This window comes from Cibotium barometz, chromosome 53, assembly GCF_041138505.1.
Source record: "Cibotium barometz isolate CiBa-2024 chromosome 53, ASM4113850v1, whole genome shotgun sequence".
NCBI classification, from domain to species: domain Eukaryota; kingdom Viridiplantae; phylum Streptophyta; class Polypodiopsida; order Cyatheales; family Cibotiaceae; genus Cibotium; species Cibotium barometz.
The window spans coordinates 40,858,714-40,877,121 of record NC_141098.1 but is presented as its reverse complement, the minus strand read 5'-3'; the positions used below and the strand labels follow the sequence as shown (position 1 = coordinate 40,877,121).

Sequence of the window (18,408 nt, the reverse complement as noted above, 5' to 3'; positions counted from 1 at the left end):
AACCTGTTCCCATCCAAAAGAAGATTAATGAGGTGTCTATGCAGTTAAAGCTACCTCCGAGTTTGTGACGTCAGTTGGTTAAAGCCATATGCAGGTCCGATCCCTTCAGAAGTTAAAGACGAGACGGAACCAGATATTATTGATGAAGCAGAAGTTATGGTTCCAAAACAAATCCTTCTGCACCGTTTCAAGCATGGCTCCGACCGAAGGCAAAGACAGTTCCTCACGAAGTCTCAGGACCGAGGGACCCACGAAGCGGTATGGCTTGACAAAGAGTTTTTTGAGGACTATCCGACGTTATTGACGGATTATTTGGAGGCTATGTAGCTTCCGTCAAGTTAAGCAGAAGGGGATGTCACGTGCATCCCGCACTTGGATGCCACATAGACATATCTGTACAGAAGGTGCAAGACCTGGGATGGTAAATTGGTCCCATGTGAGCCCAGTCCGGAACGAGTCAGCCAGGGATCCATCCCGAGGTCAGGTGTGCATTGTCCTGCACATGAGTCCAAGGTCAGGTGTGCACTGTCTTGCACATGAAACAGTACCAGTCCGCGCTGTGAGTCTCCCTCTGGAATGGTCAGTGATTCTGTGTATCTGGTATGGTACTAGATGCCATATCATTGAGTAGACAATTAGGGTTTGCATTTAGGAAAAGGGGCCAGCCCATAGGGCTACCCCAAGTCCTTGTGTGGGCATGGGGACAGGGTAAACCACCCCCATGAGGGCCAGGAAGGCCCTGGCTGTACCCACCAGCCATGGGAAGGCCATTGGAGTGCTTTAGGACAGCCCCAGCGCTCTTGCAAGGATAACCAACTGGTTATCCAGCCCTAGGAGATTGTAAGGGCAAGTATGGGGCAGCCCATACAGGCTGCCCAGGCTCCAAACAGCATTCAGACAGTGCCCAGATCTGTTAGGAATCAAGCGCCTAGTGCCCAGCCATCAAGGAAGAGATGCGCAGCAATTTATGGAATTTATCTAGCATTTAATGCTGAATAATAGGTCATGGGCTGATTTATGACAGCCGCCTGGATTTATAGCTGGCCGACTACCCTTTATGGGTAGTATAAATAGTCGAGGCCCCAACCCATTGTGTGATCTCACAATTCACCAAGTGCTCGAGCAAAACAAGGCTAGGATAGCCAAGAAGTTGCTAACGCAAAGGGGTGAAGGACTGCAGGTCAAGGGCAGAGATTTCTCAGCCAAGAAAGGTCAAGATTTCTGTATTTTCTTTTCAGATTTACATCATTCTAATAAAGCAAATACACCATTCGTGGTGGGGGCCCTACAAAGGGTATTCAGGACCCAATACTGTGTCCTCTCCTTTCTACTTCACCCATGACTTAGCAGCCATATATGAGCATCATGTATATGACGGGTTATTCCAGATGGATCCCGTCACCTCTAGACACACTCACCACCCAGCTGTCATCTCTACTACATACGACCGCCACCCGCAGCTTCCCCCATCATACACACATTGCACACACGGATAGATCTGGGAGCATGCCCCAGAATCGGTGGTATGATGATGAGTGCAGAGAGCTATATAGACACCTCCGTGCCCAGAGAGCACTAGGGACCATTACATAGAGACAAGCGAGCCGACAGATGAGGATCCTCACATGCCGTAAGAGGCGTGCATATGAGGAGGCACAGTACTGGGATATATACCACCTACTGATGAGCAGAGATGCAGCCACTGCATGGCGCAGGATGAGAAAACTTCGCCCTCGTACCCCGATTGAGGATCCACACACATGGCACACATATGCAAAGAGCCTCTACCATATCCCTCAGCAGCCGCCCATACCACAGCCACAGGAATCCCGCCCTACCACCTCTACTTTCTTTACCGCCTCGATGGTAGAGAGAGCTATCCGCCGGTTACAGCATGGGAGATCAGCTGACCACACAGGTATATAGAGTGAGCATCTTATTTATGCAGCTGACACACTGGGACCCTTTGTTGCTCACCTCTTTAATAGGGCACTAGTGGAGGGCCTACCAGCTGAGTGGACTATGCACACCATCGTGCCTCTCCACAAAGCGGGAGACATGCTAGACCCCAGCAACTACAGGACTATCATGATTGGTCATACATTGGCCAAACTTTATAGCGCAGTGCTCGAGGCAGAGTTGAGCTCATATGCAGAGAAGGAAGGATTGCGAGCACCAGGGCAGGCTGGATTCCGACAAGCTTTCTCCACTATTGACCATATATTCACTCTGAGATGTCTGATTGACCAGGCTAGGGCGCGGGAGAAGAGATTATACTGCTGCTTTGTGGATTTCTGCAAAGCATTTGACACGGTGCCACAAGAGAGACTCTTCCAGCGCCTACAGTCATTGGGGATCCCATCAGAGATGGCTTGGGGCATCTATGCTTTATATGAGCAGGTCTTCGGGCGCATACGATGCCCCGGGGGGCTGTCTTATTTTTTTGCTAGCACCATGGGTGTGAAGCAAGGATGCCCTCTCTCTCCTACACTATTTGGGCTATACATCGAGGAGGTGGCTGACTTCATTGGTCACAGTGGTGGGGACGGGGTAGACATCTCAGGTACCACAGTCCACATTATGCTATATGCAGATGACATTATTCTGGTCTCTGAGTCGCAGATGGGACTACAGCACCATCGCCATGCACTCGATGGCTTCTCCACACAGAGGGGGCTTACAGTGAACCTTGGGAAAACCAAGGCCATGATTTTCCACACCTCAGGGCCGGTTTGACGACAGGCCATCTTCACACTAGCAGGAGGACAGGTAGAGGTGGTAGACTCAAATGTGTTCCTAGGGATTACATTTACGACTCCGCCAGGAAGATTTACTATGGCACAGGCAGCCAGGGATAGACTCACACGAGGGTATGCAGCTCTCGCCATGCTAGAGAGACAGTGTCACCAGGCACACTTCCAGGAGCCCCGCACGAAGGGGTGGTTGTTTGACACACTAGTCACCCCTGCTTTGATGTATGCTGCAGCAGTATGGGCACCTGGGCTCGCCACCTCCACATGGTCTCAGATAGAGAGGCCTCAGATTCTCATGCTCTCACGGATGATCCGCAGCAAACCCTCCGTCCCACATGACATTGTCCGGACGGAGTTTGCTGCACCGCCTATGCTAGTATAGGCCCTCTTCCAGACGATCTGCTTCATACAGAGGATCAGAGATATGCCATCAGATCGACTCTCACATAGAGCTTTTGAGGCGTCCAATCAGCTCACAGAGAGTGGAGATAGGAGATCATGGTATTCACAGATGATACAGTGGCTCACTCAGCATGGTCTTGACATAGATCACCTGCCACCTTTCCAGTATGGTATACATGCACCACACATCCAGCTCTCTCACAGTGAGAGGAACAGAGTCCTTCGGTAGGATTTATGGCAGCGATACACTCAAGAGACTTGGATTACACCCAGTCAGCCTCTACCGCCAAAGATGCTATACTACAGAGATCAGTTTATGCGTATCTCAGCAGATGGATTCATACAGAGACCTGGATACATGGATGTGTACATGCCTCACAGTGCCCGAGTGGTGATTGGCCAGCTCAGAGTGTCATCACACCAGCTTGAGATTGAGGTAGGTAGGACAGCACGGATCCCCAGAGCAGAGAGGATATGCAGACTATGCCAGGAGGAGGTTGAGAGTGAGGAACATTATGTATGTAGATGCAAAGCATATAGTGTCATTAGAGAGAGATACACCACCATCTTCAATGGACATCCCTCACTCCGCCAGATCATGGAGTCCGCAGACCAGCGCAAATTTGGCCAGTTCTTGCTAGAGACACGGCGCCACAAAGAGACTGCTACGGACTCATACCACAGGGAGAGATGGGCGACAGCTCCAGCTCACTGATTTCTTCCAGAGATCTATCCCAGTGCCTATCCTGACACAAGAGGGGGTTACACTTCAGCGCGCTGCGGACCTCCGAGCCAGACGGAGACCGAGAGCACCAGGCTACCAAACTCCCAGACTACATCAAAGGGAGATCACAGAGATACGGGCTCGACATCAGCACCATATCCAAGAGCGGCTAGCTCACTTACACTCACACCCGGAGATCATGCGAGGTATTTTTGCCTCGCCATCGCCCATGTATCACATATTACACCCCCATTATGGTACTGGTTGGAGCTAGACAGATCTGCATTGCATTCTTGTATACCCTGCGCATATAGGTTGCATACTAAGCCTCTAGTAGTAGTGCTCCATCCATCACACCCCCCCACTAGCTCAATACTTTCATAGTTTATTTCATGTTCATTGTCCTTTTTTTTTAATGGACATCCAGAAGACATTGACAGTTGTACATTGATTTGTCTCATAGGTCGAGTTCGGCATCTAGTAGACGTTAATACAGCTTTCTTTCTTTCTTTCTCTCTATTTTCTGCACATCTTCATTCAGTTTGTGCGTTAATTCCGTCGCAAAAAGTGTGCTGATTTTTGAGCATTGAAGTTACCGATCTCCCCCGAAGCTTCCGCATGTTACAGTAGGATGATGCCTCCTTGACTCAGAAGCAGAATGGTTCATTGATTTAGTTGATGCATACCAGATTGGACAGGAGCTTCCTGATGCGGCTGTTGAGCTCATGTTTGCAGAGGACTCTTTGGGAGGCAGGATTGCGTATCTTGTGGTTTTTGCAGCATGCGAAGGATCTCGAACTCTTTTACACAGGAGGGGGGTTGATGGATGGAGTCAGACTCCACGGTCGGAGTGACTCAGATTGGGGAGGAGAGCCAAACACGAGGACCTTGACATCAGGCTACAGTTTTTCCCTTGGCTCAGGAGCAGTTTTATGGAGCAGTAAGAGGCAGCCATCTATTGCCTTGTCATCGACAGAGGCACAGTACCGGGCTGCTTGTGGTGTTGCTTGCGAGGTGGTGAGGTTGCGGAGGTTGCTTGGCAAGATTGGGTTTCCACTGGTGGAACCCACGGTCATCCAAAGGCATTTTGTTCGTGAAAAGATCGTTGGCTGATAACATCTTGCTAGAGTTCTGTTCGACGGAGGACAGTGCGGTGGACCACTTCACGAAGTCTCTATCTCAGGCTTTGCTCCAGCGGCACTCCAGCTCCCTGCGGTTGGTTTCACATCCAGGAGCTGAGAGGGGGTGTTAGCAGTCATCTCCTGTCTGTGTGTTTACACCAGGGCCTCTGTTGTGGGTGTGCCCGCCCGATTTAGGTGTTCTCTCATTTTTTCCCACTCTCCATATTTTTCCCTATTTTTTCTGGTGTGGGAGGCTGTCATGTGGCTCTTGGATGGCCTAGTTGTCATAGCCGACTACTCCTGCTTCTCCACGACTCACCCTGAGAGCTGGCCGACTGCACATAGCTGGCCGACTGGAGATTGAGCAGGTCGGGTACCCCCAGGCTGCTGTCGGCTGCCTTTTGGGCTCGCCGACTGGCTCTTAGGGGCCATAATGGCCCCTAGCCCCCACACTGTTTGTATTCCAGATTTCAGGATTTCTTGTGTATATAGCAGAGTTACACGCCCCTCTCTCTCCCGCTTTATTGCTGTGTTTTTCTGCAGTGCAACTTGCTCTTGTGTTTTCAGATTTTGTCTTCATCTCCGCTGCATATTCTGACGACTCAATGGCTGAATTTCATGATGCACTTGTGCACGCTCTCTACGGAGCTCTTTTGTGCGCATAGTTTCATAGCTGGGCCCCTCCCACTCGTATCCAATTCGGCTGATTGCACACATGGCTCAATTCCAACGATGAGTGCGTAGTATGTTGAAAGACAAGGCACACTGTATGAAAAGCTTAGTTAGCTCCCAAACCTTCTACGCCAAAGAGTGGGGCGATGATCTTCTCTTTTCCTTTGAGTGTAGCCCCGAGGACGGAGTGGGACTCGGAGTCGGTGGCTACCGCCTTCCACGGACAAGCAATTGAGGTCTCACACCATCTTCACGATCTTCGCATCACCGATGTACTCACCCACCTATGGCCCTTGGCTAGGATGGAGCTTGGAGGCTCACGCCATAGAGACCAAGACGGGGAGATGGTGGCCTCCAGCCTAGAGGTGCTGCTTTTTGTGTTCCTACATATCTCAATCGCAGTACTTCTCCCCCCTTCTTATAGATATCTCCATTGTGATCAACGGAGTTCGGAGTATGAATACTCTCGCACTCGCACAGAGTGGCATCACACGGAGGACAAGATCCGCACCCACTTGGCGCACCTTCGCCCCAGGATGGATTGTGATTATTCCCCATCTAAACCCACGCCCAAGACTCTTCGAGTGAAGGGCAGTTCCAATAGTTCCGCCTCCCACAAATATTGATATGCGGATAGCCTCATGGAACATTCAGGGTTTAGGGGGGCCTCAGTGCTTTCAAAGAGGAGGCATCCTCAGAGGAGAGATTCACAGAGCTACAATTGGGGGACCCAGCGACATTCTTTCCGAGGGGCATACCCGCTGCTGCGGGAAGATTCTACCAGGCAGGAGTCACACTTTTTGGTCTCCGTCCTTCGGCCCCTCAGGGATGCAAGGAGTCTGTATTTCTGACAGTGAGCAGCTTTTACCAACAGTGATAGGCTCAAGAGTCAGTCTCTAGGCGAGCACAGTGGGTTACCATTATGATTGGAGAGGATTACGTGGGCTTCCTTAATGTTTATGCCCCAAACACCACAACAGGCAGAGCCATATTATGGAGCCCAGTCCGGCAAACCCTTCCTCAATCTGACTTTTGGTGCATGGGTGGAGACTTTAACATGATTGAGGTGGCAGAGGACGGACTCAACGGCATGGCCACAGTCTCAGGCGCAGAGTACTTTGCATGGGAGGAGTTAATACTGGCACTTAGGGGATAGGATTCTTGGCATCTTCCCGAGTTTGGGCACAGCCATGAGAGCCTGTGCTTCTCGCGGTCTGATAGGAGGAGCACCAACGCCAACCTCTCTAGACTTGACAGGTTCTATGTGGATGAGTGGGCTTGCAGCAGTAGGGGCATGATCGGTATCTTGGTGGGCAGCACAACTTTTTCAGATCACGCTCCGATTATTATGTCCTTAGAGGACCCCTGGAGGCAAGACAAGCACGCAAGCTCTAGGATTTTGGACAGCCTCATACAAGACCCCGAGATCTACAGCAGGATAGAGCAGATATGGTGGGACTAGATTTTATTTCAAGCTCTGCCGCTCCACCTTGAATGCGGACCTAGGTGAGATCAACAACTTTCTGCAGGAGGCAGCCCAGTGCAAATTGGAGGGATTTCATGAGGAGAGGAGTTGGAGGAGGGGTCTGGCTTCTCTTCAGTGGCTTCAGGAGAGTTCCCAAATAGCCCTTGGATTGAGAGTCAGTTTGCAGCCACCCATACGAAGATCAAATCCATCGAGAAGAGGAGGGTGGAGTACAAGTACCATGCCACAGCTGCCTTTTGGACCCAAGCGGACGATAGAGTCACAGGAGATTTCTTTGAGATAGCCAGCCCCCACAGGAGGAGAAATGGCGTTCGCAGGTTGCATGGCGGCCAAGATGGAGCTATTGTTTCTAATCCCCCCCATGTAAGAGCCATCGCCACATATTTTTTTCGATCTCCTCTCACTAGTGCCCCATTATCCCCACAGGTGATGGACGCGGCGCGAGAGGGTCTAGTGGCACACGAGAAGTGGTCTGCCCCGCTCTTCGGTCCTTCTTATTGACTCCATTCACTGCAAAGGAGCTGGTGGAGGCATTGACGGCTCTTCCTAGGGGAGAATGCCCGAGGGCGGGCGGGCAGGCAAACGGGCTTCCAGTCTCTTTCTTTCTTCGACACTCGGACCTCATAGAGGGCGGCCTCTAGGCTACCTTCAATGAGATTATGATCACAGGTGCCATGCCAGAGAGGCTTTCAGAGGATTTGATACACTTGATTCCTAAGGAGGGTGGTGACAGATTGGAAATTCGGCAGTGGAGACCCATCACCCTTCTTGGGACCGCCTACAAGATTTTGGCCAAGGCCATCAGCATGAGACTTCAACCTTTCCTCCCTGACTTGATCCATGACACTCAGACAGGTTTTGTTCAGGATCGAAGCATTCAAGACAACATCTTCACTTTCTTGGAGGCAACAGCTTCGACTAGGATGCGGCAGCAGGACCTCATAGTGCTACTCCTAGACTTTGAGAAATCTTATGATAGGGTAGATTGGAGCTTTTTGGAGGGCAAGATGAGCCGGTGGGGTTCCTTGTGGAGTGGATCTGTGGTGTTTCAGGACTTTACTCAACCTCTCACAGTCAGGTTCTCATCCGCGGAGACAAATTTCCCCTCCCGTTCGGTCCGCCAAGGCTATCCTCTGGCACCTTATCTTTTCTTATTTGTCGTCGAGGCCATGAGCATTTTGCTCCCAGCTGAAGAGACCAGGCTCCAGGGATTGCATCTCCCCCTCCGTACTCAAGAGGAGCTGCTAGTCTCAGAGTTTGCAAATGATACAGTAGCTTACATGTCTGGAGATGTGGGGAATCTCAAAGATTCGCTAAGGCGATTGAGATCTTCTATCGCGCATCAAGAGCGCATATCAACTAGCACAAGTCGTGTGACTTCTGGGTAGGCTCTGCACCCGCCCCAACTTGGTGCCCAGTTAAGGCTTTCCAGTGGATCCCAAGGGGCACTCCAGTTCACTATCTTGGATGTCAGGTGGGCATCAATATCTCTCCGGAGCAGCAACTCGCCCCTCTTCTTCTAAGCATTCGGAAGACGCTTTTGTACTGGAGTTCCACAAGGCTCTCCCCAGCTGATAGAGAGGTGGTGGCAAACTAGGTCCTTCTTGCCACCATGTGGTACATTGGGCTTTCTCCCAAGCATGTATTGGTCAGGTGCAACGGTTGATCCGGAACTTCTTATGGGCTGGCAATGTGATGGGAGGCCTACCAGGCCAAACGTGGCTTGGAGAGTGATCATCCAGCCACGACATAGAGGGGACCTAGGCATCATTGACCCTGCTATTCAGATCCACGCCCTGTTGGGCAAGTTGATTGTTAGAGGATTCCTTCCCGGTGGTGAGCCTTGGAATGACTTCCTCATGGCCCAGATTTCAGCCTGCACCCCGAGTCTAGGGGGCTCTTGGCCATAGAGTACTAGATGGATCTTCACAAAGATGTGGGCCTATGGATTTACCCCTGAATTTGAGGACAGATTTGCAGCCAACTTACTCCGAGCTTGGGATCACCTCAGGCCGGCCCTTAGGCAGCTAGCTCCGATTGCTTGAGAGGAGCGTCTTTGACAACCATTGATCTGGAACCCCTTGATCCATTTACCCAGTGGCCATATGTTGGGGGGCCAACCTCAGAGACTTGGTGATGATCAAAAGCTCACACCAAGAGGGAGGGAAGTAGGTATATTTTTTAGTATTGAGCTTAGGACCTGCCAGGTCCCTTGGAGATTGGCTTGCACATAGGCAGTTACCCCCGGAGGTTCAGGAGAGAGGTCTAGCAAGGATCCAGGGTCGAGACAGGCTTAGCATCGATATCGACTCTGCTATTCCTCAGGAGTGGCTTACACCTATTCCAGACCCGACCCCCCCCCCCCCCACTCTGGCTAGGAGTGTTTACTCGGCATGATATTCTTCTCGCACTCCACAAGGCAAATGAGGACAGTGATTTGCACACTTTTTCTATTGGTCCCCGAGGCAGATTAGAGAGATCCGAGCCCCCCTTGGAGGATCTCAGTGGATGCATCTTACAGAGGGTGAGTGATTGGATTTCAGTCACGTGAGTGGCACATAGACCCCCCGCCGGCCAAGGTGGCTAGGGAGAGATTCTGGAGGCTATGGATATGGGAGAGCCAACCTCTCATGCACCTACAGTGGGACCTAGGAGAGTGAACTTGGCATGATCCCGTTGATCGGGAGGAGAATCTAGATGCCCCCCTTTTTTTGCATATACAGCGCGGCTAGGTCACAGGATTCAGATGCCAGAGATCAATGGCACCCCGGCAGCAACAACACATTGGCAGTCACAAGGCCTCTCCCCGCGTTTCCTCTCAGATTTTTGGACGACAGTTTTCAGCCTCAAAGGATCACCCTCTTTCTTTGGTTGATGGCGCATAGAAGCTTGGCAGTTGGCACATGGTTGGCAGTTGGAGGTCGGCCAGCAGCTTGCCAAAGGTGCAGCCACCCTCAGGAGTCTAACAACATTGTCTTTGGGATTGCTCGAAGGCTTAGTAGATTTGGCTGAGGATTCTCCACATCTTCACAATGGACAAGGCCTCAACCTGGATCATTACATGGGGCACTGTCGCTTGGGCCACAGAGGCTGAGGTGGTCAAGGCATACGAGGAGGATGGTGGGCGGCTAGCCCTTCAAATCTCCCACCTCCGCATTTCGGCAATACTAGTCACAGCCACATCTATGGACCACTGGCGACCGGGCTAATGTCAGGGATGGGAGATTTGCAGTAGCACCGCAGCCTGGCACTCATGGCGAGCTAGATGCAATGAAGGCATCGAGGGTACCCACACTCCGCCTGCAGAATCCATCAGGAGCATTTGGCTTGACATCATCCATACCCTCCGCGGTCAGTGGAGGAAGTTGCAGGGAGACTCTAACCGCATGCGAAAGCGGCGGGAAGCTTTCTTGAGGCTCTAGCGGCCTAGCCCTTTTCTCACCGATAGAGGTAGTGATCCCACTTGGCGTTACAGACCACCTGTTTGGTTATTCCCCCCCCCCCCCCCCCCCCCCCCCATATGAGATAGCCTTCTCCTCATAGAGCAGCCAGCCGAAGGGAAAGTGCATCTTTCTCCTTTTGATTATTTGATCCCCGCCCTATACATGATACAGGTTTGTATCTAGCCCTTCGTGGTTGTATTTAGCCCCTTGTGGCTGTTTTTCATTAACTAATAGAAAGATCTTTTTCCCGGGAAAAAAAAGTTCCACTTACTACAGAGATACTTGACCCTGTTAATGTATTCCCTAATCGTCTCAGTTTCTTTTTGCTTAAGAGTGTTCAGTTGATTAACGGAACTCCATTTGGCCCCAGTCTTGGAATACACAATCAAAAAGGATTGTTACAAATCTTCATAAGTTGCTTTTGTTTTTCCTTGTGGTTCCAAAGTTCTGAACCATTTGGCAGCCTTGTGCTCTAGTTTGATCTTGGTGGAGTCGTCATTCACTTCCAAAGTCTCACATACTTGCTCAAAGGTTTCCAAATGACCATGTGCATCCTCTCTGTGTTGTACCATGGGACCAACTCTTGGCAATCTCAAGGAGTTCTGCACTGCCTCCATGGTTAATCTAAGGATAACTCCCTAGCCCTGAATGGGATCCACTTGGAAAGCTTTGGTGGTGTGGTGTCCTGGAAACACCTCAAGTAGTCCATGCCCCATGGTGGCAATCTACAAAAGTTGAGGAGTCCTACCTTCTGTAGAAACCGGCTGGCGTTTGCATCCTCCAAAATAAGTCTGGCTGCAAGCAGCGGATGGGACCATGGCATAATACGCCTTATCGGTGTGCCCGTTCTTGACGTGAAATTTGAGCGTGTGTCCATTCTCTCTCTCCAATTTCTCACAGCTTTGAAAATAAATGGAAAAAAGAGGTTACTATTTTAAAAATCGAAGAGAAGTCGATCCGGGGACGATCTCTGAGGCTCTTCAATTCGCCATCGCTAAGTTCGGAAAGCTTGTAGGTCTTCAAGCCAGGGTCGAGAAGGCTACCTGCACAGGCTGCTGTAACAGGGGAAGAGTAAATTTTATGAAAAAAAAGTGATTAATTTCTTTGATTTCTCAATGAACTTGGGTGGAGATAAAGACCCATGGTTCTGTTGAAGAAGAAATGACGATTTGGGCGCCGCTCGGCTGCAGAGAAGCTCGAACGAAGATGCCACAAGAGGGGGCTTTTGTCGGTAAGAGAGAAGGGCGTTGAAGAATGGCATGAATGAGGTTGCGCCGAAGGTAATGGAGTACAAAACAAAGATGCTGATGAAGAAGAAGAAGACGACCAAGCAGTACTGTAATTTGAGAGCATCAGCAAAGAAACCATAGCTTAAATGCTCCCTGGGCTGGATAGAAAGAGATCTTTGTAGAGTTTCCCCTACCTTGGCTGGGTAGAGAGGAATGTTCCATTGATCAAACTACATTTTTGCACTCAACTAACAAATGTAGAGTTTCCCCTACCTTGGCTGGGTAGAGAGGAATGTTCCATTGATCAAACTACATTTTTGCACTCAATTAACAAAAAAACAACCTCCTTAATTATTTGTTGGTATAAATTTGTATTTACTTGTGTGTGCAAGTGTGTAGAAAACAAAGGCAAACCCGTAGTCCATGAATAATGTCAAGAACATGAAAAAACCAAAGATGTACCAAATAAAATGGGACCACATACTACATGAGCTGAGCCAGTACACCAAAAAAGAGAGTCTATACTCACAACAATCTCCCCTCCTATGCTCGTACATCTCTATAGCGTCTAAGGATGGCTTCTATCTCGGGTGGGGGATCTAGATCTCTGGGGGCCGTGACGTCGGCTCTCTGGAAAGATTGTGCCCTCTCTCTGTTGGCTCCCTGGGTGTGTGGTGCCAAAGGGTTGTGGGCTTAGTTGTTGTGGTGCATCTATCTTCCCTCTCCTCTCAACTATTATGCATGGTGAGCGCCAAAAAGTTTGTGATGGAAGTTTGAGAGAGAACCTTGGAATCTAAGTTCTCATTACTTTCTAAGAAAAGTTTTTAAGAGGAGAAAAAGATTGATATGTGATGATCATATGAGGACACCAAGATTGAGATGAGATGAGACTTTAACATCGTAACAAAATCGAGATTAAGATGAGATGAGACTTTAACATCATAATAAAACCAAGATTGAGATTGAGATGAGACTTTAACATCATAGCAAAGCCAACATATGACAACACCATAGTGTAAGGGATGGGACTAGAACCCTTAGTCAGCCTCAATTAGGAGCCCAATTTGTAAACCATTGCACCACAGAGAGAGAGAGAGAGAGAGAGAGAGAGAGAGTTCTAGGAACTCTGAGAATATTATAAACAAGATAAAGAGAGAGGCTAGAATTTTTAGATATGTAAGATTGTTTATCGCACCACATTCTCCCTACCTATATTCTATCCTTACAAAATTGAAAGTAAGTTATTCAATAAAGACCATAGCAAGGTAAGAAAATGTGTCCTTTAATAAATTTTGTGGACTTTGTGTCCAATGCATCTTGTTTCCTAATGGCAACATTCATACTCGCCAATGCATCTTGTTTCCTAATGGCAACATTCATACTCGCCATAATATGTGGCATTCCCTTGTAGTGCTAAAAAGAATCCGTAAGTGAAAAGTTCACTTACAAAAAATGGATTACAACTTTACTTTCCTTTATTGTGAGGATAAAAAATTGGATATTTTACTTATAATGCACAATTTATCATAGGGAGAAAAATGAATATAGTTGAGGTGGTCCTCAAATTTAAGGTAGTTTCAATATGTCTATTAGCTTGAGGCTCCTTCTATGTGCTTCATTGAAGTTCTTCAACAACTCCTTTTCCATAATTCTAGTTAAACGTGTACCTTGATTTGATAAGGGCACCCAAACCTTATACATACATTGTTAACGATGAATTCTGTAATTGTGACTTCATCACATTAAGAAGTTATTATAACCACTCTAGTTAGCATGACCTTGTCTCATCCTATTTTGTAAGGCACTATGCCACCTTTTCGTAATAGAAGCTTTGTGTTCACCAAATAGTGAACATTGGGACGGATGGGCATTATGCTTTCTATATTAGAAAACATATAATCCCAACTGAGTCCAAGTTCTCTTATGCTTTCTATATTAGAAAACATATAATCCCAACCGAGTCTAAGTTCTCTTATGCTCTTGTGGCAATAGCTTGCATACTTGCTTGCTTCTTCTTTTATTTTTGCATGCTTATGCTTGGAGCAATGTTTACTTTCTTCTCTTCTTCTCCATCTTCCTCTCCTTCTCCTTCACAATCTCCATCTCTCACCCACTCTTTGCATGAACATAAGCATAGAGGCTAAGATTAAGCTTTCCATAGCTCTTTCCCTCTTTAGTCCATACACATTTGCATTATCCTCATTGGGGTGACACCATTGGACCCTAGCGTCTCCACAAGCGAGGGTTGTCTAGTCTTCGATAACTAAGGACGACTAAGGTGAAAACTAGCATAGACCCTTGCATTCCTTCACTTCTTCCCCTTGTGTAAGGCTCCAACCAAGCTATTACGACAAGAGCACAAGAGAACTTAGACTCAATTGGGATTATATGTTTTCTAATATACAAAGCACAATGCCCGACCGTCCACCACCATGGAATGTCTTGGGGGAGGGGCAAAAGCTAATAAAGATAATGTCCAAGTGTTACACACAATTATAAGCTTAGTAAATTAGTGATCAATAGACATTATATAAGTCGATTAAAGATAATGTCCAAGTGTTACACACAATCATAAGCTTGGTATATCAGTGTGATGAATCCACATTATATAAGTCGTACGCTCAGTGATATCCCAAAATTGTTAACATGAGGCACATTACACAGTTACAAAAAGAAGTTGCAAAAAGGAACGGCCACATGTTAGGAGCACTGTTAAACTGATGTGGTTAATATAAACCCTCTTCATAAATAGTGAGGTATAGTGGGGAGTCAATGATAGTAGATTGAGAAGTGGCAACAAAAGTCATAATGAAACTTCGAGTAGTGGAGCATCAAATGGAAGGCTTTATAGGAGGATGCCTAGAAGGCAGTCTTGAACATGTCTCCAAAGGTTGTGAGTAGCCAACCTTGGAGCCACGGTACTCAAGTGATAACTAACTAAGTATTTACTTCAAAATTGGCCCACAATTTAATGTCAAAGTGAAAGGCTTCCATGGGACCTCCATGAACTTGCTAGAAGAGAATAGGACAACTCTCCACCCAATCACCGGGTATAGGAACCCTAGCCGACTAAAATAGCCCTAGCCATCCACACATGTTCGGACTCCCCTGAACCACCCTGCCTAGTCCTACTAGTGTTCTAACACTACTCCCCCCTTTTGGAAGAGTTTTTGTCCTCGAAAACAAAGGTAGGATATCGGGTCTTAAGAGGAATAATGTCCTCCCAAGTTGAACCTTCTTCTGGTCTGTCCTTCCACTTAACTAGACACTATTGTCTAATTCTATGAAGAGTTCGCTTCTCTTGAAAATCCAAGATGCGCTCTGGTTCGTGTGGTAACACCGGAGGCTCAATTAAATCTACAAGAACACCTGTTTCCACCACGTTGGCATCTTCGCCTAGTCGTTCACTCGAGGGAACTTTGAGAAATACTTGGTCACCTTCTTCAAATGTGACCACTCTACCGCCTTCGTCCGCATAATGCTTGTAACGATCTTGGGCTCGTTTAACATTTTCCTTAGCGATTTTCAACATATCGTTATAATCTTGCATAAAATCTTTAACCTTTTGAATTCTTTCAGTAGCTAACCCCACATCTACTGGAGATCGGGGTTGAAACCCATACATAAGCATGAAAGGACTAAAGCCTATAGCTACATGCTTGGCACTGTTGTAGGCAAATTCTAAAATTGGGTAATCTTTCCAATTAGTTTGTCGTTTCCTCACATATGCTCTTAGCATATCTTCGAGTACTTGGTTGACCATTTCTGTCTGACCATTACTTTGGGGGTGGTCAATTGTGTTGATACTAAGCATTATGTCCAACCTTTTGAACATTGCTCGCTAGAAGTGAGTATTAAACTTTTGGTCTCTATCACTGACTATATTGGCTGGCAGCCCATAAAGTCGATAAATATTCTCAATGAAAAGCCGAACTAACTTTGGCATTTTCACCATTGTTTTAGTCGGAATAAACCAAGACATCTTGGTCAACCTGTCCACTACAACCCAGATGGCATCATGACCTCTGCTCTAGTTGTAGGTAGACCTACAATAAAATCCATAGAGATGCTTTTCCACTTACCATCAACAGGGATCTCTAATGGTTGTAATAGCCCGCCTATCTTAAGATACTCAGCCTTATTGACTTGGCATTTTTTACAATGCAAAACATATTCTTGGACGTCCCTGTGAAGCCCAAGCCAATAGAATTGCCTTCTCACTAAGGCATAGGCCTTCCTAATTCCAAGATGACCTGCACTTGGACTAGCCAATCTTAAGACCCTTGCAAGTTGGTTGTTGACCTTTATATTGCAACTGCTAGAGGCAATTAGGTATAATGGTATCTTGAATCGAGAGTGATTTGTACGCCCATTAGCTAACAGTAAGGTAGCTATACCAGATGAAGCACACACAAGAGCAACATGGCCATCTCCATGTACTTGACAAAGCAAGAAATTGTAGAGAAAGGTCTTTCCAGATCCTCTAGGACCATCAAGAAAGAATACATCACCAACATTCCTCTCAATTGCATCAAGAATCTAATTAAAGGCAGCCTGGTAATAATTGTTGAGAGTCATTTGCATCTAATTGGCCATTCTGCTTGTCGCATAGGATCAAACATTATCTCTTCTTGCAACAACCCATTCACAACTCTTGCCCTACCTGATCTATCAATCAAAGGCATTCCTTAGAACTCAGAAAACCTTCACCCATGATGCTGTTGAAGAATGCATTCTACTTGTAACAAAGCCTTCATTAATAATTTTCATTGTACCTTGTAAATCATGGAACATATCCTCTGAAAGATGTGATGAGAATGTTTCCCACAAACGCTCGAGAAATGCAAGCTCACACACTTGGACTATCATGAAATATGCAACAATTGTAAAGGAGGAAATTGACAAACTCATTGCTGTAGATTTCATCTACGAGATAGAGCACATTGATTGGCTATCACCAATTGTGATAGTGCCAAAGAAAAATGGGAAACTAAGGGTCTGCGTCGATCTCAAAAAGGTCAATGCAGCCACTAGGAAGGACCATTACCACTACCATATACTGAACATGTATTGGAATAGGTAGCTGGTGAAGAAGCCTACAACTTCTTAGATGGATTTTCAGGCTACAATCAGGTGTCCATAGCACCAGAAGACCAACATAAAAAGGCCTTCAATACAATGTGGGGGAACATACGCTTACAAGGTTATGCATTTTGGCCTCACTAATTCCCCTGTAACTTTTCAACGGTTGATGTGCACAGCTTTCAAAGACTACTTGCAAAAGTGGTTGGAGGTATTCATTGATGATCTATGTGCACACTCACGATGGTCAAACCATATTGCTTGTTTAAGGAAGGTGTTTAAGCGATCTCGATTGTATCGTATATCCTTGTATATCCTTAAAGGAAGGTGTTTGAGCGATCTCGATTGTATCGTATATCCTTAAACCCTTTAAAATGCCAATTTTGGGTCAAACATGGTGTGATCTTGGGACACATTATCTCTAAGAATGGTATTTCCACGGACGAGAGCAAGGTCAAACTAATCTTAGAATTTCCCCACTCACCAATTACACAAGTGTACACAAGTTTATGGGCCATGTTGGGTACTATCACCGTTTCATAATATTTTACGCTAAAATTGCCAGACCATTGTATAGACTACTCATTGTCTTTGAATGGACTGAGGAATGCCAAGAAGCATACGATAGGTTGAAGGAAGCACTGGCTAGTGCACCAATTCTGAGATAGCCCAACTAGGATCTTATATTCCATGTGCACGTCTATGCATCGAACTTCGCAATAGGATGTGTATTGGCACAGCCTGGTGAGTTCAAATTAGATTACCTAGTTAGTCGTTCAATTGAATGATGCTGAGATAAATTACACCACCACGGAGCGGGAAGGGTTGGCCATGGTTTATGGTATCAAGAAATATCGACATTACCTATTGGCCAACAAATTTGTATTCTTTGTGGACCATCAGGCCCTATTATATTTGGTAAATAAGCTTTGCACATGGGAAGAATCACCCGCCCCACTGGTTGCTCTTACTCTTGCAATTTGACTTCACGATCATAGTACGAAAAGGAACACAACATGTGTTGGCCGATCACATGTCTAGAATTTTGAATGGGGTGTTGATGATAATATCCAAGATGCTTGTTTGTTCAAACTGGACATGGTGCCTGAATGGAGTGAGGAGATATCAGATTATCTAGCATATGGTTTTCCACAACAAGAACGACCTTTGAACAAGGATAAAATGCGTTGGCTTATCAAGTTGGCTGCACCTTATCAATTAATTGCTGGAGAATTGTACAAGCTCGGTAAGGACAATATCTTAAGAAGATGTGTGCGTGAAGATGAGTTTGTCTCACAATACTAGATGAAGCACTCTTAGGAATAGCCGGAGGACATTTTGTTGAGTAAATTACATGTCGCAAAGTGATTCAAACAGGACTATGGTGACCCACGTTATTTGGGGATGCCATGGAGTTTATAAAAAGATGTGAGGAGTGTCAAAGATTCACTATTCCACAACAAAAAGATAGGGTGCCACTCACCCCTGTGATTGTA

The 18,408-nt window shown here is 46.9% G+C and overlaps 1 protein-coding gene across 4 annotated transcripts in view; it reads right to left on the bottom strand.

Annotated features, from left to right (window-relative positions):
- LOC147608634 (histidinol dehydrogenase, chloroplastic-like) overlaps positions 1-12,089 on the bottom strand; it is a 72,204-nt gene extending 60,115 nt beyond the window's left edge. Inside the window, exons 1-2 of one of the 4 annotated variants that reach the window (XM_086788907.1) lie at positions 11,741-12,089; positions 11,532-11,644 (exon numbers count right to left, since the gene is read on the bottom strand). In XM_086788907.1, the coding sequence (XP_086645033.1) occupies positions 11,532-11,644; positions 11,741-11,969 (342 nt within the window). In that variant the 5' untranslated portion in view covers positions 11,970-12,089. Of the gene's footprint in view, positions 1-11,531; positions 11,657-11,740 lie in introns of all 4 variants that reach the window. The other 3 variants (XM_086788904.1, XM_086788905.1, XM_086788906.1) reach the window with 3 other exon arrangements.
- Positions 12,090-18,408: the final 6,319 nt, after the last annotated feature.